This window comes from Typopeltis vanoorti, chromosome 6, assembly GCF_054136105.1.
Source record: "Typopeltis vanoorti isolate ZY-2024b chromosome 6, IOZ_Tvanoo_1.0, whole genome shotgun sequence".
NCBI lineage: Eukaryota > Metazoa > Arthropoda > Arachnida > Uropygi > Thelyphonidae > Typopeltis > Typopeltis vanoorti.
In genome coordinates, this window is record NC_143554.1 from 35,600,261 (window position 1) to 35,626,342 (window position 26,082).

A 26,082-nucleotide genomic window follows, 5' to 3' on the forward strand; every position below is an offset into this window, starting at 1 on the left:
TAGTATTACATGAAAAATTTACATCATTACTAACTTCCTATCTACAATTTTCTTCCAAATCAGTGTGTTACTTGTCAGGACTCCAACATTATCAGATCTTATATTTCTATCAACTAAGGCACTTTGTATCGTATCAATCCACCTATATCTTGGTCTTCCTCTGGGTCTTTTTCCTGCCAACCTGTCAGAGAACACTTGTTTTGCTAATCTTTCCTTGTCCATTCTGTTTAAGTGACCATACCACCTGAGATTAGCTCTGCTAACGTATTCCTGGATGCTGACGATGTCGAGTTCTTTCCTAATATCCTCATTTTTAATATGATATTACCATTGATGCCATCTGTTCACGCCTCTAATCTATCTCAGGACTCTCATATCTGCGGTCTCTAGTCTTTGGTCAAGTGTTTTACTTCTGACTCAGCCCTCAGATCCATAAGTTAAGACTGGTTTGAACACTGCCTTGTATACAGCTAATTTAGTGATCTGACTAATTTCTCTGTTATTCCATATGAATTTATTCAATTGACTTCCTACCATACCAGCTTTGTTGATTCTGTTGTCTATTTCCATATTTAATTTACCATCTTCAGTAAAAATCGTGCCTCCATTTGCAATGTAGTTGATATTTTCAATGTTTCTGCCTATTTTCATTGTCTTTTCTTCTTATTGCTGATTTTCGTACCAAATTTATTACAGTAGTTATTCAATTTAGGCAGGGAATCTTGCAGATTTGTAGCGGATTTATTTAGAAGTATAACATCATCCGCATAAAGCAAAGAGCTGACATTAACATCTCCAATTTTGATATCAGGTTTAATGCTGCTTTTCTTCATAATGTGATTCATATAGATAATGAATAACAGAGGGGATAATGTACATCCTTGTCTCACAGCAGATTTAACATTAAACCATCTTCCTTTACTTCCTTTAATTCTAATTGTTGGCTTACAACTCAAATAAAGACTAATTATTGCTTGATATAATGCCCCATTGATGCTATATAACTGTAGCATATTGAATAACTTCACTTTTTGCACCTTGTCATATGCCTTTTCCAGATCGACAAAACTTAAATACAGATCTTTGTTATATTCCCATGCTTTCTCAACTATTTGTTGTAAAGTGAAGATCTGATCCTCACAGCCTCTATTTGGCCTGAATCCAGCTTGTTCTTCACCAAGCTTTTCTTCCACAATTCTTCTCAACCGTTTCTCAAGTATACTTCCATAGATCTTGCCAGGGACACTCTGTAGGGAAATATCCTCTGTAATTCACACGTTCAGTTTTATTTCTCTTTTTATATATGGGTACTATTAGAGCTCTACTCCAATCATCGGGAATTCGTCCTTCTGTCCAGGCTTTCTGAACTATGCAGTGCATCCACTGTAAGACTTTTATACCACCATACTTCAGCATTTCTGGTCGAATATCATCTACTCCTGCTGCCTTTCCACATTTCAAGCCGTTGATGGCTTTTTCTACTTCAAGTATGGATATGTATTCCTGACTGTATGCCTGATGAGTGTTTTTTACCACTATGCTATCACTGCTTGTTTCATTTAGCAATTTTTCGAAGTAATTACTCCATACTTTAAGGATATCTTTTTCTCCTGTTTTCATGTCACCTTTATCATCTCTGACTCCTTTTACAGCACTCTTTCCTCCATTTCTAAGCTTCTTCAACAACCTCCAGAATATCTTACCACCTTCTTGATATATATTTTCTATGTTCTTGCCAAAGTCCTCCCATGACTTTTATTTAGCTAGGTTTACACAGTGTTTAGCCTTTGTTACATTTGTCTCTGTATTCTCTAAGAGCACAAGCTGACTTATTTGCCAGAAATTTTTGAATATCCTTTATTCTTTTCCTTCACTGCCTCTTTAACTTCCTTTGTCCACCATGGAGTTCTAATTTTTCTATCCTTGCAGAAACCTCACCACATGCCTCTCTAGCTGAATCAATCAGAGTTTTCTTCAAGAATCTCCAAGGTTTGGTTCCTGTTCTCAAACTTTTTCATTTTTTCTTCATTAATCTTTGTATTTTAGTCTACAGTTCACACCAGAGAGCTGCTCAACTTTTATTCGCTTTAAAACTTTCTTACATGTTTGTAAAGATTTTTGTCACGAAGACTTGCGAATTCTCCTTAAACTGTGTACTGGTGGCCAGGAGGTGCGGCAGTCGTGACAACGAAGCAGACGGCGCTTAGGACTTCATTAGCAAAGTTTCCGCCGAGTGGTATCCATTTCTGTTTTTTTAGAATGTGCCCGAAGTGAGAGAACAAGTACAACATTAGTGTTTGAAAGCAAATATAATTTTCTAGTTAGATCATATACTACAGTATAATAGGTCATCGGCATTGCAAAAAAGAACTATGAGTTATTTCAGTGAGCATTCATTCTGCGTAATGATCAAGACTTTCACCAGGTTTACCATTCATCACGAGTCCGAGTTTTACTGGCGCAGTCGATAGGACCTACAAAGTGAGAGCAATTCGTTATGTAAATGCATGCTGCCATGTTTTACAGTTCTATTTTGATTATTTGGGCGAAAGTCTGTTTTAATACAAAACAAAAAAAATGCCGTTCGGAGTTTGTTCCATCCTGGAACAGTAGTAGTTTTGATTTCTCGCCAGAGAAAGAATACATCAGTATTCAAATTTTGTTCCATCCTGGAACAGTAGTACAATAGTTTGGATAAAAGAAAAACACGGCAGTGTTCAAGCTATATTTTCATCCCAGATAAATCAGAATAGTTGTTTTTTTTTTTTTTTTTCATTTTAAATTTATTTTGTTCTGTTTTGCATTTACCAATTTGTCCTGTTTTGCATGTTTGTTCCATCTTGGAACAGTCAGTACTTGTGATTTCTTGCCAGAGAAAGAACACGACAGTGTTATAGTTCATTTTTGCATACTGTTTTGATAGTTCTGTTTCGAGATTTAAGTTATTATATAGTAGCAGTGTAAAATCGAAACTATTTCTTTTTTGTTTGGTTTTGTTTTTATATATCCACATATATATATATGTATATATTTGTGTATTTGAAAGTGTAGTAAATTGTGTAGTTGAAGTTTGTTTTTTTTTTATCTGATAATATTGTAAGATTTATCTATGTTTACAAATGATATGTTGAATTTAGTTATGAGTCCCATAATCGCCAAATATATACATCTCTTTCTGGGCATTAAAAAAAAAAAAAAAAAAAAAAAATTGCAATTGATTCCTTTTTAAGGGTGATTTTTTTTTATCACTAAAGAGAGTTATTGTTAAGCACCATGGCTTATTTAACCAAAGGTAGAAAGGAAGATTTACGTAAATTGGCTGAAGAATTGGGAGAGAAGCCAACTGTTGAAATGAAAGTGATAGATCTTAAAATGATTATTACGGGAAGTAAATTTTATGAAGAAGAATTTGTTAAAGGGATGTTGGAGACGATTATTAGTACCAGACTCGAGGAAGAACTGATGAAGAAAGAAGAATTAGAAGCTCAACGGCGGAAGGAAGAACTAGAAGCCCAATGCCGGAAAAGATGAATTGGAAGCCCAACAGAAAAGAGAACAAATGGAGTTCGAGTTGAAGAAACCGGAAATTGAAGCGCGTGTTCAACCAACCTCAACTCCAGTATCCAGTGACAATAAACCATATTGTCTTGAACTAATTAAGCTAATGCCTAGGTTTAGATTACAAGAGGATGACATTGTGATATACCTATCCCTGTTTGAAAGACAAGCTAAGAGAACCAAAATAGATGTTAAAGACTGGATATCATGTCTCTTGACTTTGTTACCATTTGAGATTGTCCAATTAATTGGTAGAGAGTCAGAAGAAAATTGCGAAGATTATGAATATATTAAAACAATTCTACTAAAGAGATTTAGACTGAATCCTGAAAGTTTCAGAAAAAGTTTGTGATGCACCAAAAGGTTGCTGAAAAATCTTGGAGGGATTTCTGTTATGAAATAACTAATTATTTCGAAGAGTGGATTGGTGGCCTTGATATCAAGGATTTCGAAGGGTTAAAAGATCTAATTATTACGGATCAACTGAAGAAGAAAGTACCACATGAAGTGAGAGAACATCTCTTAGATGACTGGGCAAAATTCGTTTCTCCAACCAAGTTAGCTGACAGATTGGACGAATATGACAGCGTTCGTTGTACATCAAGGAAGCCCATTGGAGCTATTCCGAAGGACAAGGTTACTGAAAAGTTTAGACCTTATACTCCACTTGCTGAGCGAACATTCAAGAATAAGTTATTGTCCACCGAGATGGTACCAGCCGCGGCGAATTGATGATTCATACAAGCCTCACTACAAACCAACTTGTTTTACTTGTAGAAAAGAAGGTCATATCGCCAAGTTTTGTATGAAAAATAGTCAGCCAAAAGGTACTCCTGCTACAGCACACAGTAACCTAGTTCAAACGTCTACCACTGGGGATGACAATAAATCAGGTGTGTTGACTGCCAAAATTTCCATTCCAGTATCCAAATCAGTGGACATTGGTCGAAACGTAGATGATTTGAAGGTCGTCAAAATCAAATGCGGAAGTAGGGTTTTAAATGGAATAATAGATACGGGAGCGCAAATATCGGTAGCGCGAAGATTTAGTGGCAGATACGCACCATGATGGAGAAGTAAGATAGAAATATCTTCTGCTTTTGGAGAAAATGAAATAACACCCTTGAGAATTTTTGAAATGAAAATTGATGATAATTTACATGGTAATGTTCCAGTGACATGTACCGTCTCAAGAAGACTGGTTACCGATCTGCTACTGAGCTCCTCTGCCTATGAAATACTGGTCGAAAGCGTCGAGCTACATGAGAGTAGTCATCAGTGGGAGACACCAGTTCTGAAATCAAAAGATTTAAGTGATAAACGGTTAGAAGATGATGAAGACGAAGACATGCCTTCGAAAATAACCAGTACAGCATTGGCAGTCAGTATGATAGTCCCTCCACCAGGTGCAGAAAATGAGTGTATACCAGAAAAAACAAAATTCGAATTCGGCAAACTTCAAGAGGGTGATGAGACGCTTCGAAGGTGTTTTGAATGGGCAAAAAGGCAGAAAAATTCCTATGCGTTTGACAATGGGGTTCTGCTTCATAACAAACATATTTGTGGCGAGAATATTAGACAAGTAGTGCTACCGCGCGTGAAATGAGAAAATGTCTTAAAGATGGCACATGAAATCCCTCTTGCTGGCCATCTCAGCGAAAAGAAAACCCGTCAGTGAATCAAGTACTCATTCTTTTGGCCTACCATTAAACAAGATGTGAAAAAATATTGCAAAAGCTGCAAGGAATGTCAAATGAGAAGGACTGCTACATATAGAGATAGAATCCCCATACAACCTATCATCAGACCAGAAACTCCATTTGCAGTATGGAGCGTGGATTGTATCGGACCGTTAGAACCTCCATCGGGAAGAGGACATCGATTCATAATATGTGCCGTTGATTTATGCACTAGATGGGCCGAAGCCATACCTGTCAAGGAAATAAGTGCTAAAACTACATGTAACGTTCTAATGAGGATTTTTACTCAGACGGGATTTCCTAAAATGGTCTGTACTGACCAAGGTACGAATTTTACATCTAAACTCACTCAAGCTTTTGAAGATCTGCTAGGCATAGCTCCATGTTTTTCCACTCCAGGACATCCTGAGAGTATGGGCACTGTTGAATGTTGGAACAGAACTTTAAAAGAGATGATGAATAAGAATATACAGGAACATGGAAGAAACTGGGATTTACATCTTCCCTATCTTCTATTCACATACCGAGAAGTACCACATAGCACTACTGGGTTATCGCCTTTCCAGTTGGTATATGGAAGATTACCTCCAGGCCCCTTATCTTTGTTAAAGGAAATTTGGACTGGTGGACGAGTCATCCCAACCGCTGCCTCTTGCTCGGTTGAAAATTATTTACAAGAGCATCTTGAAAATCTAAGAAAAGCTCATGAAATTGCATCCGAGAATGCCAAAGGGTCTCAAGAACAATACTCCTCCAGATATAATCTTCGTTCCAAAGAAAAATCCTTCATTGTTGGTGAAAAGGTTTTTTAGTATTGTTACCTTCATCCTCTCATAAGCTTCTAAATACTTGGACAGGACCTGCTACAGTCGTCCAACTTACTAGACCACATTCTGCGAAGGTTGAGATGAAGGATGGAAGTATCAGGGAGCTCCACATAAATAAGCTTCGACCATATATTCAAAGAATTAATCATGTCGGTCTAGTTTTCGAGTTAGATGAAGATTTTGGAACACTCCACTATGCACCCGCTGACAAGATGAATAAATCAGTCGAAGATATTAGGAAACACCTTGAGGATATGAAAGCTCTCTTGACGGGAGAACAAAAACAAGAACTTTTTGACATCCTCCGGAAATATGCAGATGTTTTTAGTTCCAAACCTGGTCATGCCAAAGTTGACGGACACTCCATCAAAGTTACAGAGAACTGTTCCCCTAAGCGACTCAAACCCTATAGGGTGCCAATCACTCCACAAAAGGAAGTAGATCGACAAGTCAAAGAACTGTTAGATATGGGTCTCATTGAGCCAAGTGTCAGTGAATGGGCTCATCCCGTAGTTTGTGTGGCTAAGAAAAATGGAAGTGTCAGACTATGCATTGACTTTAGATTGCTAAATAGTTTTACTATTCCAGATGCTTATCCAATGAAAATAGCTAGAGATTTATTATTTGAGGTAGGACAAGCAAGATTTATCACTGTAGTTGACCTCACCAAGGGATATTGGCAAATCCCTATGGAAAAGGAAGCAAAGCCCTTCACTGCATTCGTGACACATTCTGGTCACTATCAATGGAACGTCTTACCGTTTGGAATGAAGAACGCTGGAAGCACATTCCAGAGATCATTGGATAAAGCACTAGCTCCTCATAAGGCATACTGCCGATCTTATATCGACGATTTGGCTATATTTTCTAAAACATGATCTGAACATCTCACCCATATAGATGAAGTCTTCAAAACATTAAGAGAGGTGGGTTTAACAGTAAACCTAGAAAAATGCGAATTCGGGAAAAATCAAGTGAAGTTCCTAGGTCATTTGATTGGATCCGGTCAACATTCCCCAGACCCAGAGAAGGTCGAGGTTATAAAAGGTTTAGCGACACCAGCGAGCATCATTCTGCGTAATGATCAAGACTTTCACCAGCTTTATCATTCATCACGAGTCTGAGTTTTACTATGTTCTTTTCAATATGAAATTCAATTTATCCTGCTCAAGACTAAATGGTGATCACCTCTAATTTCAAATCCTCTGTTCACTCTAGTGTCCTGCATCTGGGAGAAAACATCACTATCAAATAAAACATAGTCAATGAGACTTTTCTTATTACTTGCCTCTTCTCTCCATGTGAATTTATGCACATTTTTATGTTGGAACATGGTGTTAGTTCCATGTCCCGAGCAGAAATCCAACAGATATTTGCCATTATTATTAGCTTTGCTCTTTTCTCCAAATTTTCCCAAAATATTTTTGTATATCTGACATTCATTTTCTACTCTGCTATTTAGATCCCCAACAAGGACCAACTTTTCCTTTTTCATTTGTGTCAGTTACTTTTTCTAAAGCATCAAAAAATTCCTCCACTTCTACCTTAGTAGAACCTTCTGTGGGACCATAGGCACAGATAAGTCTCAGTGTCTAATTCCCCATTCTCATATTTGCCCACATCACTCTACTTGTGACTGCCTGCCATTCAAGAAGATTAGCCTCGTATTTTGTGTTGAATACTATGGCTACTCCTTTTTTTCCTTGATTGTCATTGCATGAATATAACATTTTTTATTTATTGCTCAGAAAGATCTCGCCAGTTTTTGTCTTTTTTGTTTCAGTCACTCCTATTATGCTGATCTGGTACTTATCTAATTCCTCAGCTAGCTCCATTTCTTTGCCATTCAGGCTTCTTATGTCGATAGTACCGATCTTTAACTCTGGTGATGTTGATTTGGCGTGTGCTTTCAGATTTGTTCCAGTTGTGACTTTTCGCTGTTCAACCTGGTTCCCTGGCGAAAACAATGGGGGCCTTGTTTAACTGGGCGACGCCCAGCTGGCATGAAATTTTGTCATGTTGTACCATTATTTTCTATATTGGTTTAAGCCAATAAGAATACAATTTGGTCGGCTAAATCCCACATTGCCAGCCCATCCTATTTCGTTCGGTATCTAGGTAGATACCCAACAGGGTGCACCACGAAAAGGTGAGGATTGGACATTAGGTCAGAAGCCCTGGTCGGTTCTCCACATTCCTTTAAAGGCTATGTGGATGTCTCCTCTCAGTTATACAGCTTTGACCCTTAACCCCCCCAATATATACATATATATCATCAAGTTTTAGACCATATTATTAATATACAAAATAAGACAAAAACGGCAGCTCCAAGATTGAACTTCACACACTTCTTGTCATTTCTCTCTCTCTCTCTATCAGGATGCTTTCTTTCTCTATGTAGCTCAATAGTAAATTAGTTGACAATCTTCATACTAAGCTATTATCATTTCCGCTTCCTTCATTTCATTAACAGTTGTCACATAATATTCCATCAGATGTTTTTACAAAATATAAAAAAAAAATGATTGTATGTACATCTTCTCTATCCACTGCAGTTGTTGCCCTTCACCTAAGGTAATACAAGAAGACAAAATTAAAATAGAATAACTATTTATATTAAAAAAACGATTTTTTTAATGATTATAAGAAATAATCACTATAAGAAAATGCGGTTTTCATGAATATGCTGTCAACCTCTTTGATTTTTTAGTGATTAGAATTTTCAAATATCCTGTAGTTTAATCTTGGCAATTGAACAGCAAGAAGTTTGTGTTAGTATCTCGAAAATCATGTTTGACATTAACATTTGGAAAAGTATGAAGTATTTTTCAGAACAGTTCGAATAAGAAACATTTTGAGTTAATACATACTTTTAAATGTTTTATTAATGAGAACTAAATGATTACCAGAAAAGTGCATTTTGTACAAATTAAAATAAGCATATTTGAAGCAAATGCATAAATATACTCTGAAATATTGAAACATTTTATCTCCATAAGAAAGGAATATTGGATTTTTTTTCATCTTTTTTATAGGGCTGATCACGGCTATAACATGGCCAGCTACACTGATTACAGTAGCAGGAGTTATTGATAATCCATGGGGTGTGTGTATACGCCGTTCTGCTGAAGTTGGAAAACATCTTGCAGATGTTCTCATTTCCAGACAGCAAGTAAGTATTTAGCCATGTTAATTCTACAAAAGAGTATTAAAATAGTAATTTAGAAAGAATTTGTATCAGATTATACATCTATGAAGTGATTATTATGAGATATTTAAGAATTAAATGTTTACATGATCTTGTTATTATTTGGGGGAACACTAAGGTTTGCTTTGGAACTGTGTTGTCACTGTATTGATTTGATTGCAGTCAAAACTGAATTATTTATTCATAGTGAATTACAGAGTAGAGTAGATATGCACTATAGTAAATGTATATTGATAACAAACAACCTCAATAGCATTCTTAAGTATGGTGACACTATTCAGTTATCACATCAGTTGAACCTAGAACAGTTTTTGGTATGTAGCAATAATTTTGCTTACTTTATTTGCAATTTAAGTGCTTCAGTTATAGTGAAAAAAAAAAAAAAATAAACTATCATTTCAGATCACTTGTCAATATAAATATAAGAGAAAAAAAAATCCTTAAGCTGCCATTAAATTGGTCCCAAGTTTAAGTTTAACTTACTTAAACTTGGGACCAGTTTAACGTACATACGACTAGTATGTATTAATTTAACAGAATCTTAATACAATTACCTCTCACTATAGCAGTTCTTATGACAATAGAAATACTTTGTTGTAGTGAATTTCAAAATAGCATCATGCTTGTGGGCTTTGATCAGTGCTTTTCAGTATTTGTTATGCTGAGAGAGTTTGTTGTAACAGTGTTTTCAATAGCAAGAGTGAGCTTTAATTGTTGACATAAAATATGGATCGTTGTTGTTTGAAGTTGATTCTTTACTTCCATTACTTTTTTGCAAGAACTGTCATGATGTTTGTGACAAATTTGTTATTCAATGAAATTTGTGTCCTCCTTTGAATAATATTTGTTTATGATATATATATATATATATATATATATCATAATATCACATATCATCCTAGTGATTTATGATATGTTTTGTGATACATATACATATGTAAACGTGTCGGTTTTTCCTTCCTTGGTTATATATCCTGTTGATGCTGCGCCATTGTAATATATTGTGATTCCTATTACTTATTTCAATATCCAGGTGATGCTGCGGCAGTGTAATATTCTCGGCACTTAATTTTATACGTTTCCCCTTTTAATACTCTAGATTCCTATCTTCTGTATTCTATACTCCTTCTACCCGAGAGCAATGGAAGTATTTATTTAGATTTTTTGACTGCACCATCCATGCCTCGATATGGTGCAAGAAATATAGTACTTCCAGTAGGTTATTAAATCTTTCACAACAAAATCTCTTTATCGTCTCCAAGTTATCAATTTGCTTTGCAGTCCTGGCCCTTTTCTCACTTACTATCTATATCAACGTTTCCCACTTAGGTTCGATTTTTATTTAAGATCAATGCATTGCAATTAAAAATCAGATCAGGCAAAAACTTCGTTTAAAATGCAACATAGGATTTAATAGTCAACAAACAGGCATATATTTTACACTATAAGACAGAGGGTGATCCTCTGTAATTCTCAAAAAAAACCTCAAAAAACAAACTTGCATATATCTCTACTTCAATTAATACAAGGCACACATCATGTTATCTATCTAGCTTAAAGAATTATCATTAACAAACTTCTCAATACCTGCATATATATCATCATCATGCGTATCAAGGATTTAAGCCTAGCGTTAAGAGGACGTCCTGGTTTTCTTTTTCCTAATGGCTTGTACTTCAAGGCTTGTTTTGGTAATCTTTCTGTTTTCATTCTTTGAACGTGTTCCATCCATTTATGTTTATATTTTTTAATTTTTTCTATTACTGGTTCTTGGTTTAATTCTTTCATAATATCTTCGTTTCTTTTGTGATCAAATAGGGTATACTTTGCAGTTTTTCTCATAAACTTCATTTCTGCTGTTGTTAATCTCTGTTTGTCCTTTTGTTTTATTGTCCAGATTTTGCTTCCATACATTAAGACTGGTAGGGCTAATGTATTGTATACTTTTAGCCTGGTTTGTTTTTGAACTATGTTTGGTTTTAATATAGAGTTAATTACACCTGTTATTTTTAAATATTTTGCAATTTTTATGTTTATATCTTTTTCATTTTCATATGTGATCATACATTCTAGGTAGTTAAATGAATTCACCTGTTCTAAGATCTTGTTATCTATTACTATTTTAGTTCTTGCTGGATCTTGTCCTTTAAAGGCCATAGTTTTTGATTTTTCTGTTGATATTATCATACCATAATCTTTGGATATCTCATTTCTGTAAGTTATCTTCAGAATTTGTAATTATTATTAGGTTGTCGGCAAAGAGGAGAGTGTTTAAGTTAACTGTAGGAGCAAGTTTAATTTCTTGATGTAAATTTTTATTCCATTTTATTATTTCATTTAAGTAGATATTAAAAAGAGTTGCTGAGAGGGGACATCCCTGTCGGACCCCTTGATTTATCTCTTTCGTATATGATAGCTCATGATTTAATCTTATTTGTATTTGATTATTTTCATATATACTTGTGATAGCTTTTAGGATATTATTGTATTTGTCTTTCTTTTAATATGTTAAATAATATATGTTTCTTTTAACTTTGTCAAATGCTTTTTCAAAGTCAATAAATGCAATATGTGTTTCTAAATTGTATTCTCTTCTTTTCTCTATTATTATATTTTAGGCAAAAGACCAGGTCTATACATGATCGTCCTTTTCTAAATCCATTCTGTACTTCTAGAATAAAGTTTTCGGAATATTTCATTAGTTTGTTATTTAAGATTCTGCTATATATTTTGTAACAGGAATTTAGTATACTGATACCTCTGTAGTTTTTAGGGTCATCTCTATTACCTTTTTTAAAGATAGGAATCACAATTGCTTTTTTCCATTCTATTGGGGGGATACCAGTTGAGTAAATTTTATTTAAAAATAATAAGTCTTTCTTTGAATCTTGTTACTGAGTATTTATATAGTTCTGAACCTCGCTTATCTTCTCCAGGTGATTTTCCGTTTCTTGTTTCTTTCAGGCTGATTTCTAAACCTGCATATATATCTCTTCAATTATTGCAAGGCACGCATCATGTTATCTGTCTAGCGTAAAGAAATATAATTAACAAATATCTTAATACTTGAATAATCGGCGATAAGGACATGTTATGATTAGTATGACATATTATAAACTTAGTTCAGAAAATTCATACAAGATTATATACAGTCGTTAGATAAAAATCATAACCCAAAATATTTCCTAGGAATCAGCTATACTCTTTCTTAGATGCAATCATCAAAATCCAGATAGAACAAGTCTCTAAAAGTTATTCTGGCTATTAATGTCCCTCTTACATGCATTTTTCTAGTTCTACAACCTATTCTTATAGCTCAAACAGTCTAAATAAAACAATATTTTAATTCACATGGGCTGTCTCTCCAGTTCCATTCGCTCTGACTTCCTATGTTTCCTTTTCTTCGTCTCGCATTTTGGATCTCTCCTCCTTCAGGTCCTTGGGATACTGGTCATTCATCAGGTTGGCTCGCAGGATGTGGGTGACGATTCACCGGTGAAGAGTCACAAATTGTCAGGGCCTTCATGGACTTAGATAAGCAGAACGGCTCATAGACAAGTTAGGCTGCTCCTCAGCTGATTCATCCCCTGGTCATCTACGCTTCTGGGCTAAATGATGGCTTGCAGCATAGCTTCCCTCCTTTGGCTTCTTCCTTGACACGTCAGGACATCACTCTCAGGCTTTCTATCACATTGTCTCCTCGTTTCTTCTCTATGCAAAAAAAAGCTCCCTGTGTCTCTGGAAGTCCCATCTTATATTCCATCAGTTTCGAAACCTTGGGTTCAGTTTTCTAAACCTCGTGCACTCCTTGTGTGCACTTAAGCGAACCCCTTACGTAGTCATATGATTCCTGGCTCTGGAACCTTTGACAAGCCCTTTCTTCTCCGTCTTCATGTTTTAATCTCATTAAGTCAGCCAGCGGAACATCCGTTTGAAATCTTGCCGCTCCCTTTTTGCATTGACCTTGAGGTCACTTAGGGTTGAACTCGTAAACAAAATTTCAAACGGCTTTCTGACTGCAGAGCGTTTCCCTTAGCCTTGAAAGTTTTACATCTTTTGTTCAGAGCAATAGCTAATTCCCATTGGGCTGTACATATGTTACATACAATAAAAAATGTTAAGAGAAAAGACTATTTACAGGTGTTCTGGGGTCTGCCTAACTTTAAAAACTTGATGCATTCATTATACAAAATTTATTCTTGTTGCATCGAATTTTTACACACACACACACACACACACACATATATGTATATCATAAAACACTAGGATGTTAGTGAAGTTTTAAGTTTGCAGAAGAAAGAAGAAAATGAGTTAATTGTTTTGGCAGACACAAATGATTCGAAAGGCAAGATATATGCAATGAGAATAGATATGAAAGAGTTCTTAGAAGAAGCAAAAATGAATGAAGAATAAGAAAGTAAAGATTGTGACTCTGCTGCCTCAGTGTGATAGGACAGAATTGAGAAGGGCCATGTTTGTCAATGAGAAGATTGTGCAGGAAGAATGGTTTGCAGTTTATAAATCTGTGGGGTGAATTTGATGGATGTAAGAACCTGTATATGATTGATGGACTGCACTTAAATTGTTTTGGAGTTAGGTGCTTGAAGAAAGTGTCGTTTGGAAGTGCAAAACCAGGAAACCAGAGATATTAGGGTTGAAGTAATCAAGCATGTGTCAAGCCATCCCTGGGACAAATCAGTGTGGGTGCAGGAATAGTTACTCCTGGAACAGATAAGTATGAGTGCCGGAATGATTGTGAATAGCTCGGTACAGTTTCCCAGGTTTCGAATCTGAATGGGCAGGTAAATGACATCGTGTAAAAGGTAACTGCAGGCCCAAGAGGATGCTGAAATGCATGTTCACAAATGCCTGAAGTAAATAAAAGAGAAGAGTGTTTAGCATTGGTCAGCTTAACTTGGCCAAAAATTATTGGCATCAGCGAGACTTGGTTGTCAGGGAATGATGTAGTTACGGGGGATAGAATGTAATGGATATTGTATTTTCAGAGAAGACAGGAGGGCTATTATTAATGATAGCTGAAAAATTTGAACCAACAAAAATAGAAGTTAAGGAAGATTGTAGATTTGATGGAAATGGTTCATTTAAGGCTGTCTGGTGTGAGATAGAGGCCAGTAGAGAAAAAATATTGTTGATTGCTGCTGTAGACATGCATCAGCAGATTAGCACAATTAGTGCAGATTGAGCAATTATCATGGGAGACTTCAACTATGTTGCTAGAGATTAGGAGGATGAGGAAAGGGCACATGGTAAAATAGAAATGGAGTTAATACAGGAAATGGAAATATAGGTTGCAGATGTGTCCCCCCATATTCTTGGAAGTACTAATCCATCATTCTTGTTTAGATTCAATTATGTTTCAGCATCTGTGATGCTTCCTTGAACTTTGTTTCAAGGAAGCTTCACGGATGCTACACCACAATCCATGCTCTACCTAAATTTTTTATTTGAACATAGGTTCATTTATTTTTTAGTTAATTTAAACAGCATAATATTCATATCAAAGAGTAGTGTTGCCATAGTGATAGTATGAAAAGAGGTCAGCATGCTTTAGATGGAGTTCTAGTTGTAATTTGATTGTGATGATAGTTGTGTATAGTATAATGCAAAGGAAACTAGAAATTGTATGGATTCAAAACTAGTTCTGAATTAGGCATCCTAGCTTTAATATTAGATAAAAGCTACAAGTTTGAAAAAGTTGCCATAAGAGGGTTAATGAAACCTTTATTATTATTATTATTGGACCTCCAGGGAGTCCAAAGACTTATCGTGGGAAGACACCTACTCTACAGTTCTCTATCTCCATCACTCAATCCACCAACTATTATTATTATTATGATTCAGGCCTCCATGGAGTCAAAAGACTCACCCTTCCTAGAAAACACAAAGTCTATCATACCACCCCTTGAACTCATTGACCGTTTGTGCTCTCACCATTCTATCAGGCAATGCATTCCATGGTTCAACAACCTTCCATGCAAAGAAACTACTCCTCACCCTCTTGCTCACAGCTTCCTTTCGTATCTTCCAGGGATAGCTCCCTTGTCTTCGCTCCTTTCCCCCCTGTTCCACCAAGCAAAATAACCCCCCAGTGCCAACCCTATAACTACCTCTCAACAGTTTTAAAAGTCTTGATCATATCACCTCTCCTTCTTCTATCTACCAAACTCTGCAGTCCACATTCCCTCAGCCTATCCTCATAACCAACATTGTCCAGTCCTGAAATCATTTCCACAGTTAATTTATCCCCTTCCAATCCTGGGGACCAAATTTGAGAACAGTAGTCCAAGTGTGGTCTGATCAGGGCTTTATACAATGGAATGGCAACTCTTTTATCTCTGCAGGTCAGCGTCCTTCTCAGTATTACAGCAATTGTTCACAGAATTTCAGGTTTCTATCAATCATCACCCCCAGATCTGTGGCCTCCCCTACTTCCTTCAGTACAGCTCCTCCTACAGAGTATGCAGCCTCCCACAATGTATCCCAAACTTCAAGACTTTACTTTTTTTTTTACATTTTTAGTAATTTAAGTTAATGATAAATGGAAGCTGTACTAACTTTGCTTGTAGCTAGAGTTCTTTGGAATTCTAGGTGAAAAGATAACCATTATGATATATTATAATGAGAGGATGTCGTGGATTCCCCCCCCCCTCCACTTGGTGTAAGATGGACCAACTAAATCATTGTTACTTTTTCAACAGTAAAATAAGGAAACTGTACATTTGGTTTCTTAAACTCTTTTTTAGATAAAATCTGCAAGAGTTTGGTTTGAATCCTCACATGTAGGAGCATTGAACCAACGATTTACAGTGTTTTTAGTTATGATAATAGAAAGCTACCCAAAATTTGACTCTGGGCTGCTTAAGGAGTCAAAGCTAATTAGGAGGAGACTTCCAACATAGCTTTTAAGAAATGCAGAGAACTGACTAGGGTTTCTAAGGTAGTGTATTCCAAACTTCATGTATGTCACATTAGCAGATATACACCTGGATACTAAAAAAAAATTAGGATGGGCTGGCAATTTGGGACTTGGTCAAATAATGTGTTTTGTACTGGCCTAAAAAAATTACAATAATGGTACAGTATGACAAAATTTCATCTTGTGTGGGTAGTCACCTGACTAAACAAGACTGATGCTGTTTTTTTGTCAGAGAACCAGGACAAACAGTGAAAAAAAGTCAGCTTCTGGAACAAACTCAACATTTGCAAAACTGAAGATAAGCAACATGAGAAGTCAAGATGTCAAACTGGCAGAACAACTAGAAAATTTCCATTTCACTATAAGTGGTATTACTGAGACAAAGAAGACTAAAGAAGATGAGATACTTCTAAATAAATACAAGATTTCTATTTTGTGTAGTAGTGATCAGAGAAAGAAAGGTGTAGCTATAGCATTCAACATGAAACATTCAGATAAACATGATTAGCAGACAATTTGAAAGGGAGTGAGATGGGCACATTTCAAAATGAGGAATTGGGCAATGAAACTTATCTGTGCATATGATTCCACAGAAGAGGGAGAGGAAACTTTGAGTCATTGGAGATGGCATCTGGCAAAAAGAAGAAGTTGGTCATTGTTGGAAAACCAAGCAGCATAGTAAAAAATGAATACAAGACATGCAGAAATCTTGGAAAATTTGGAGAAAAGGACAAAGCTAGTAGCAGTGTTTAAGTACTCAGTAAATTTGTGATCAGGACACTAAGTAGTCATCACCAATACCATGTTCTAACAAAAAGATGTACACAAATTCACATGGAGAGACAGCTAAAAAGTAATCTTATTAACTGTATATTGTGGAAAGTGATGTATGCATGCTTGTTCAGGATACAAGAGAGTACAGGGAAGCAAAACAGGAAGTGATTGCCATTTAGTTTTGAGAAGGATAAAGATAAATATATTCATTGTAAAAATAATTGTGTTTGCTGTAGAGAAAGTTTATTGTATGTTTTATTTCTAAATCAGCTCTCTGATCAAAAGGTTAAAATTGTTTTCAACACTGTCTTGTATAATCTTAGTATATAATCTTAATCTATAATCTGAAATATTTTGGATATCTCTCACATTACATATAACTTTATTCAAGTGGCTTCCCATTGTATCAGCGTTACTTTTTTCTGTTGTGGTTCCATATTAAGCATGCCATGTTATGTTTATCTACATATTTTCATAATTTCTTTTTATTGCTGATTTTCATGCTGAATTTGTCATGGCAATTATTTAATTAGGCTAACAACTCTCTTGAAGATGTGCAGCAGACTTGCTTAAAAGAAAAGCATATATCATATGCATGTAATAAAGAAATTAGTAATACAGATAACTCACTATAACAAATAGCCAATAAAGAGTCGACTAAAGGCACCACAGGTACAATGCTATTCTAATGGAAATTTTGTGCTGTAGTAAATTATACACTAGCAGTTCTTTGGATGTTTTTGACACTTTAGCCTCCATAGCTCAGTCATTATTGACAATGCCCTTTGGTTGGAAAGAACTTCAATTTGAATCCTATCTAGGATGCGAAGAGCCTTTATAAGATTTTGCAACTAAGTGTGAGTTGGCCAGTCTTCTATGGAAGTGACAGGAGTTGCCCTTCTGGAAATTCAGATTTTTTTCCCCTGAAAGACAGACATTCCAGAAAGGACCCACAGTCTACAAAAACATTGGCCTCATAGTCTTAGTTGCTTTGGTTGTAATTTCAAAACTTCAGCATACATTTTTCATTTCAATGAGATAATCAGTTTTTATCATGCTCAACATGAGGGCATGGTCACTTACCATTTCAAATGCTCTGTATAGTCTTGTTTCTTGGGCAATTCTGAAGATATCGGTATCAACAGATTATGACTTTATGCTTTATTTGCAAGTTGAACAGTTTCATGTCTGAACATCTTAACTTCTTAATTGCTGTTATTCTGTGTTCAAGACATAAAGAACCACAGAGAAGATCAAGTATCTGACCAGTTCTGATCTCTATGTTGTTGGATAATTTTTATTCTTCCAGATCCTGGTGAGCTGAGTCACTGTAGGTTTTCCCATTGTAATCTACCTTCTTACTTCTTCCATATGATTCCCATTGGTAGAGAGCAATGAGCCTCAGATAGATAAACTTATCAACTTTATTGCTGTTAGTAACAAGTCCCTGAAGTATTTATATTATGATTCCTATCTAGGATCATCACCTTTGTTTTATTGATGTCAATCTTGAGTCCATATGTCATGCTCTGGCATTTTATTTTTCCAAGGAGTTCATGTTATTTTCATCTTCTGTTATTAGCTCTATGTTAATGGCATTTCTAAAGTTATTGACTCTTGAACAGCCAGTTACTATGCCTCTATTCCAAGTAACCAGATATCTCTTGATGATCTCCTCACCATAGTGATTGAAGAGTCCAGGAGATATAATACAACCTTGCCTTCTTTTTGTAAACAGAACCAGACTGATAATGTGTTATCAATTATCATTGCACTTTGGTTATAGTTATCAAATTGACTTGTTAATTGGTTAAGATGATGGGGAAGACCACACTTGGACATTTTTTATCACATCAATTTCCAGTTTGTGCAGTCAAAGGCTTTGGTATAGTTAATAAAGCATAAATAAGCAGGGATATTGAATTTTTTTGATTTCTCATTAATGTGTCTGAGATTTGATATCCTGGTCTCTGGTGCCTCTTCCCATCCTGAATCCAGCCTATTCTTAAGAGAACATTTGTCTTAAGTGATTAATAATTCTTTCTTTGATTATATAAAGCATTATTTTACTTGTAAAAAACACCTTCATGTATTAATACTATCATGAGAGCCTCCATAGCTCAGTCAGTATAGACAAAGCCCTTTGGTCCGAAAAACCTGGGTTTGATTCCCATCCAAAATATGGGAGGAACTTTTTTTCTTTTTTTTTTTTACTCTCTCTCTCTCTCTCTCTCTCTTGGATCTCCATGTCTGAGGACTCGTGACCTTCCTGATGATGCTTTGCCATTTCTTTCTTTCCTGTGTCTCTCTTATTGCCTGTTCTAGTTTAAGTTCAGTGATTTTTGATATTTGGTCAATCCACCTTTTTTGACTAAAGGTGAGTTATCCAGTCTCATACAGATGTGGGTTTTTTGTTCCCCAAAACAAGCAAAACCTAATAAAAATTGTCCCCCTCCCCCAACGCCAGACTGTGACACGCCAGTTAGGGTTTCCCACAGTCGCATAAGACCCTGCACTAAGTGGGATAAAAGTGCTATAAAGAGGAGGAGGAAAAAGATTACTATCATGTTCTATAGTTTCACCTTTCTTGGTGCATCCTTTTTTATGGATTCATATAAAGATTGTCTTCATCCAATCCATTGCCTAGATTCCAGTTTCTCAAATTTAATTGAGAATAATCTTGGCATTACTTCAATCCCTGCTCTACCCAATGCTGTTTATCATCTCTGTATAACTTCCATCATTACCTGCTACTTTTTTACTTTTGATAGCTAGTTGCACCTGCTCTGTGAGGATGGAGGTTTATTTTCTCATTTATGCATCAAACATTGATTATCTAATATACCTGAATTTTTGTAGAGATCTTCACAATATTCTTTCCATCTCTCTAAAATTTCTCTTTTTTTTTAGTTAGGTGTTCATCTTTATCTTCTATGTTATAGTTTTATTTGTCTGAAAATGAGTAGTGTGCTTTGATTTTTGCAAAGAGAAAGTTAGTTTCATTACCACTGTCTGGATGGGACTTTATCTCCTCACATATTTTATTGATGTATGTTTCTTTATCCTTCATACAAGATGTTCTATTGCTTTACGGATTTCTTTGTAATAATTTCTGTTGTTTTTCTTGGTCATCCTCTTGGATTCAATTTCTTACCTGAGGTTGATCATCAAGACACTTTCCTTTGAAATAATAAGCTTAATAATAAGACTAATAAGACACTTTCAAAGGAAAGTGTCTTATTAAAGTGTATACAATTTTCTTTCCACTTGCTTTTAGGATATACTCATTTGCTGTTGCAGTCCTGGTTCCATAATTCATCTGACATAGCATTTTCTGCATGTTGCAAGACCTCGTGGAATCACTCTTCGTATAAGCTTCAGGGACTCTGGTATGATCATATCTGTTTGCAAGTTTGTTCTTTTTGGTTTTTAAATGGATCCTAACATCAACAGTTGATCTTATCCATAGTCTGCTCCAAGACAAGTTTTTGAGTTTTGTGCCATAATTTTCGATCTGCTTCTAATCATTACATAGTCTGTTTAATTTCTACATATGTCTCCAAGGGACTTCCAGGTGTAAAGTCTTCTTTTAAGTTTTTGGAAAAATGTGTTCATGAAGTTCATTCTCAATGTAAAAATCTATTAGCTTTTCTCTGATTTCTAACACAAAGTTCACCATCATTTCTACAATTCAAACGTTGACATTTAGGCCTCCTTGGAATATTACAATGTACTTGTTTGGTATTCCTCCATCCTTATTTGGTTCATCGTAGAAAGTATCAGTGGTGTTCTCTTTGGTTTTCAGGAGCATAAACCTGAAAAAATGCGATTGGTTGTGGTTTTACCCTAAGGTCATAATTCTGTTCCTGTTAAACGGGCACCAAGTACAGTTTTTGCTGTTATCCACCACAACTACCTCCAAGATCTAACTCATTAGTTAGATCTTGCAAACCAGAGAAATAAATGGTGTTATCTTGGTCATTCATAAAATGTGCTTACCCTCTCCAGTGTGCTTCAAGCCCTAAAAGGTTTTAATTTTTGAATGGTCATTTCTTCCTGAAGTATATCTAATTTTCTTATGTGCAAGAGACTGTGAACATTCTAGGTTCCTATTCTTAATATTTTCCTAAGAGAGATTAAGTTGTTTCTTGACAGATTTGGAACAGTTTGGTTAATGTCAATCTAGTCAACTACTGAAAAATTACATTCATTTTCCCTCTGTGCACAGAGGTGCCACCTTGATATGTCAAGTTGATGGCCATCCACTATATTTGAAGACATCATACATTTGGGTTCATTTAGGCTTCCAAATGTAAGCATTTCTAGATGAATATCACCTATTACAGCTGACTTATCACATTTCTGGTTTTTGATAAATTTTTAAGCCTCAAGCATTACCACTATTCTGTTGTTTCTTGTTTCATTTAGCAATTACTCCAGACATCTAGATTATCTTCATTTGTTTTCATTGGTTATGTTGTACATGATATATTCCTCCATTTTAAAGTTTTTCAGTAGCATCCAGAACATTTTGTCAGCTTCCTGATATTTATCTTCATTTCACAAAGGTTTTCCCATTTGTTTTGTTTAGCTATATTGACATATTGCTTCACTCTTACATTTTCTGTGTATTATTTTAGAGCTCATGGTAACTTACTTGCTAGGAACTTTTGATATGCTTTTTTCTTTTCCGTGACTGCCAGTTTATCTTTTAAGTCCACCATGAAGCTCTGATTTTTCTATCCTTCACAGCAATCAGTATTTTTTTTTCCAGTCTCTAAATGAGTTTTCAAGTTTTCCTTACTAATTTCATTTTTATTTTTTCTTGAATAATATTTTTATATGTGAGCCACTGTTCATCTCTGAAAGATGCTCTTGATTCTTTTTAAAAATTCCTTACACACTTTTCTTTTCAATATGATATTCAATTTGATCCTGCTTAGAACTAGATCGCTTCCTATTTCACATCACCTGTATAACCTTGTATCCTAATCCAGAATGATAATATTACTATCATCAATAACATAGTCATTATAATCAAATTCCTGATATATATATCCTCACGGGGTATGCAGGATATCATGATAGTACTATGTGAAAAGTTATTATTATTATTATTACCCCAAGACCTCATGGAGTCAAAGACTCATCTGAGAGGTCCTTTTATCACACACACAGCTCACCATACCATGTCTTAAACACACTCAAACTCCTTGCAGACACCACACTCTCAGGTAAGGCATTCCAATCATTTACAACCCTGCACGAAAAAACCTGCCCCTCACTCCCCTACTCACACTCTCTTTATACAGTTTCCAGGGATGACCTCTGGTTCTCCCACTATTTTATGTAGAACTTCTCCGGCATTAATCCTATCATATCTCCCCTCTTCCTCCTGTCCACCAGACACTGCAAATTACATCTTGTCAATCTTTCCTCATACTCTACATTCCAGAGGTCCGAAACTACCTTAGTCAGTTGCCTTTGGACCCTTTCCAACATCTCTTCATCCCTCTGAAAACCAGGTTCCCAAATCTGGACACAATAGTCCATGTGTGGCCTAATCAAAGCCTTATACAATGGAACAAGAATCTCCCTACTTCTACACGTCAGTGTCCTCTGTATCATTCCCAGAAGCCTTTGTGTTGTCTTCACAATTTTGGCTATGTGTCCTCTAAATTTCAGATCCTTATCCACTATCACACCCAGATCTCTTATTTCCTCTACCTCCAACAATATATCCTCACCAAGCATAAATTCTGCATTCCATCTTTGTTTTCCAAATTTTAAAACCTTACATTTTGCAACATTGAACTCGCATCCCCATTTGCTTGCCCAATCACTCAATTTATTCAAGTCTTCTTGTAAGGGGCCACAACATCTTCACTACACTTCATGGTTCATCCCAACTTTGCATCATCTGCAAACAACTGAATATCTCCATCCAATTCTTCACCTATATCATTAATATACAAGTTAAACAGTAATGGACCTAAAACAGACCCCTGAGGCACTCCACTGGTGACTTTCCTTTTCCTGGATATCGCTCCCCCATACACAACTTGTTGATATCTATCAGATAGCCAGTCTCCAATCCAATGCACTAGTGTAATATCCAACCCCATCTGCTCTAGTTTGACTGTCAACTTATCATGAGGTACTCCATCAAAAGCCTTTGTGAAATCCAAGTATATTACTGTATATCCTTCTCCTCTATCCAAGGAAGCAGTCACTTTATTGTAATAAGTAAGTAGATTACTAAAACATGACCTCCCTTTAGCAAATCCATGCTGTCCATCAAAGATAATACCATTGTATTATCTTTGATGGACAACCCAACTCTGGATCCTAGTTCTCACAAGCTTCTCTAACAACTTAACCAAACACATGACACACAGATAGGCCTATAGTTTGTTGCTTGAGTTTGATCACCCCCTTTAAGAAGTGGCACAATCCTGCCCTCCTACCACTCCTTAGGAACTTGACCGAGTGCAAGACTCGTATTAAAAAATTATGTCAAGGCAGGTGTCAACTCCCTGGCACATTCCATCAGAATACATGGTGATATATTATCAAATCCCACAGCCTTATTAACATCTAGTTTACTCAACTCCCCATACACCTCTTGCTCAGTCAGTCTCTCCTCCCCATCATCAACTGCTCTCAATCTCTCCATGAAGTCACATTCACAAGATTGAAAGACCTTCATGAACTGCTCATTAAGTATCTCCACCACACAGTCTGCAATAGCTGTCTTTATACCATTTTCTCCAATCAAGTCATCCTTCCGTAATTATTCTTTCTTTTGCTGACTACATATCGAAAGAACTCCTTAGGATTCTTTTTGGCATCAATAGCTAACTGCTGTTCATACCTCTCTTTAGCTACCCCTTACCAACCGAGCCACCCTCCTTGCCTGGTCTTTGTAGACCTCATGGAATTGGTTATTTCCACTTCTCCTATGCTGCCTCCACAATGCCCTTTTTCTCTGTATCTCATGCTTAATCTCTTTATTCGTCCACCTCACACCTACCTTATTTAACCTTCTCAACTTTGGAATACATTTAGACATTGCATCTACTAGGTAGTTTTTCAAAATCCCCAAAGCTGCATTGATCTCTTTTCCAGCTAACTCCTCATTCCATGCTACACCCGCAAACTGTCTCCTGAGCTCTTCATAATCCCCCCCCCCTTGTAGTTCCACATATACCCTTTTCTCACAGAGGTCCTCACACTGCTGGCAACCACCCAGGTAATAACCTCATGGTCACTCTCACCAATTGGTGGATGATTTGACACCTCATTTATAATTACATCCTCTGATGAGATGACCGACCCTCAGTCCTCGTGTGCCCTCTGTTACATACTGCCTGAGGTATTTATCCCTCAAAAACTCAAGAAACTGATTTTCTTTACTTCCAGTTACTATCTCATCATTCCAGTCTATATTACCATAATTGAAATTGCCCATTATGATCACCCTTTTCTTATTTGCTTAGCTAAGCAAATAAGAATTACATTTCATTATCACCACCATTCAAATTACCTAGTCTATAACAACATCCCACCAAGTATTTGATTCCATTCACCTCTGAATGTTTCTGAATTCACCCCTAATGATGAAGTTTACATCATTACTAACTTCATAATCAACAGTTTTCCTCCAAATTAATTTATCTGTCAGGTGATTGATATTGTTAGGTCATCCTCTGGGTCTCTTTTTAGCCATCCTGGAAAAAACTCTTGTTTTACTAACCTTTACTGTTCTATTTAAATTAACCAAAACACCTGAGATTAGTTCTACTCATGAATGCTAACAATTTATGTGAAGCTCCTTCTGATATCCTCATTTTTAATACAGTTCTGCCATCGATGCCATCTGTCCTCTCCTTCACCTTCAATTTCTTCTCTATCTCTCATATCTATGTTTCTTCAGTTTTTGGATCAAGTGGTTAATTTCTAACCCAACTCAGATGCATAAGCTAAAAGTTGGTGGAACACTGCCTTTATATAACTAGTTAAGTGTTTTGATTAATTTCTCTCTCATTCCATATAAATTTATTCAGTTGCTTTGCTAATTCTGTTGTCTGTTTCCATATTTAATTTGTTGCTTTCACTAAAAATTGTACCGATTTAGCTGAAATGTTCTCCTTGTTCTTAGGTTTTCCATTAAGGATGCAGTTGATGATTTCAGTGTTCTTGCATATTTTTTTTTTTTTTGCTGATTTTCATACAAAATTTATTACACTCATTATTCACTTTTTCATAGTCCTTCAGACTTGTACTGGATTTATTTAACTGTATAACATCATTGGCAGGTAGTAAAGAATTAAGTTGAATATCTCCAATTTTGATATCAGGCCTAATGTCACTCTCCTTCATAATCTGATCCATGTAGATGATGAATAACAATGGAGATGAAGTGCACCCTTGTCTCAAACCTGATTTATCATCAAGCTATCTTGATGATAAATCCTTCACCTCCTTTAATTCTAACTGCTGGCTTAAAACTCAAATATAGACTATCACTTGATGTGTTCATTCTTACCAAAAATTGCAGTGTTCGAAACAGCTTTTCTTTTAGTTATATATCTTTTCCAGATCTACAAAACTTAATTTCAGATCTTTGTCAGCTGTGTTAAAGTGAAAATCTGATCTCTACTACTACTATTTGGCTTGAAACCAACATGTTCTTCTCGAAGTTTCCTCTCCACAATTTTTCATAGCTTTTCTGAAATATGCTTGCATAAATCTTACCTGGAACACTTAGTAGTAGGAAAATTCCATATAATTCTCATTGTTTTATTCTGTTTTTCTAGATGGGTACTATGAGAGCTCTACTCCGGTCATCTGGAATTTGATCCTGTAACCAGGCAATCTGAATTATGCAACATTCTTGCAACAAAGTTTTGCACATAGGCATTGCAACATTTTATAATGTAAAGGGGAAACTGATGATTGAAATAAATAAATAAAAGAAAAAAAATTGATGCTTTGCCATTTTGTCATTGAATGAGGATAGCAAATTTGAGTGCTACAAATCTTGTCCTTTTCATAAGAATTCCCTTAACCTGTGAT

At 35.8% G+C, this 26,082-nt stretch overlaps 1 protein-coding gene across 1 annotated transcript in view; it reads left to right on the forward strand.

Moving 5' to 3' along the window:
• The window catches only part of LOC150105381 (transmembrane and coiled-coil domain-containing protein 4-like), a 298,911-nt gene that overhangs the window by 197,558 nt on the left and 75,271 nt on the right, over window positions 1-26,082 (forward strand). The window contains exon 10 of the mRNA XM_090393942.1: window positions 9,121-9,257. Coding sequence (XP_090250068.1) covers window positions 9,121-9,257 — 137 coding nt within the window. The remainder of the gene's footprint in view (window positions 1-9,120; window positions 9,258-26,082) is intronic.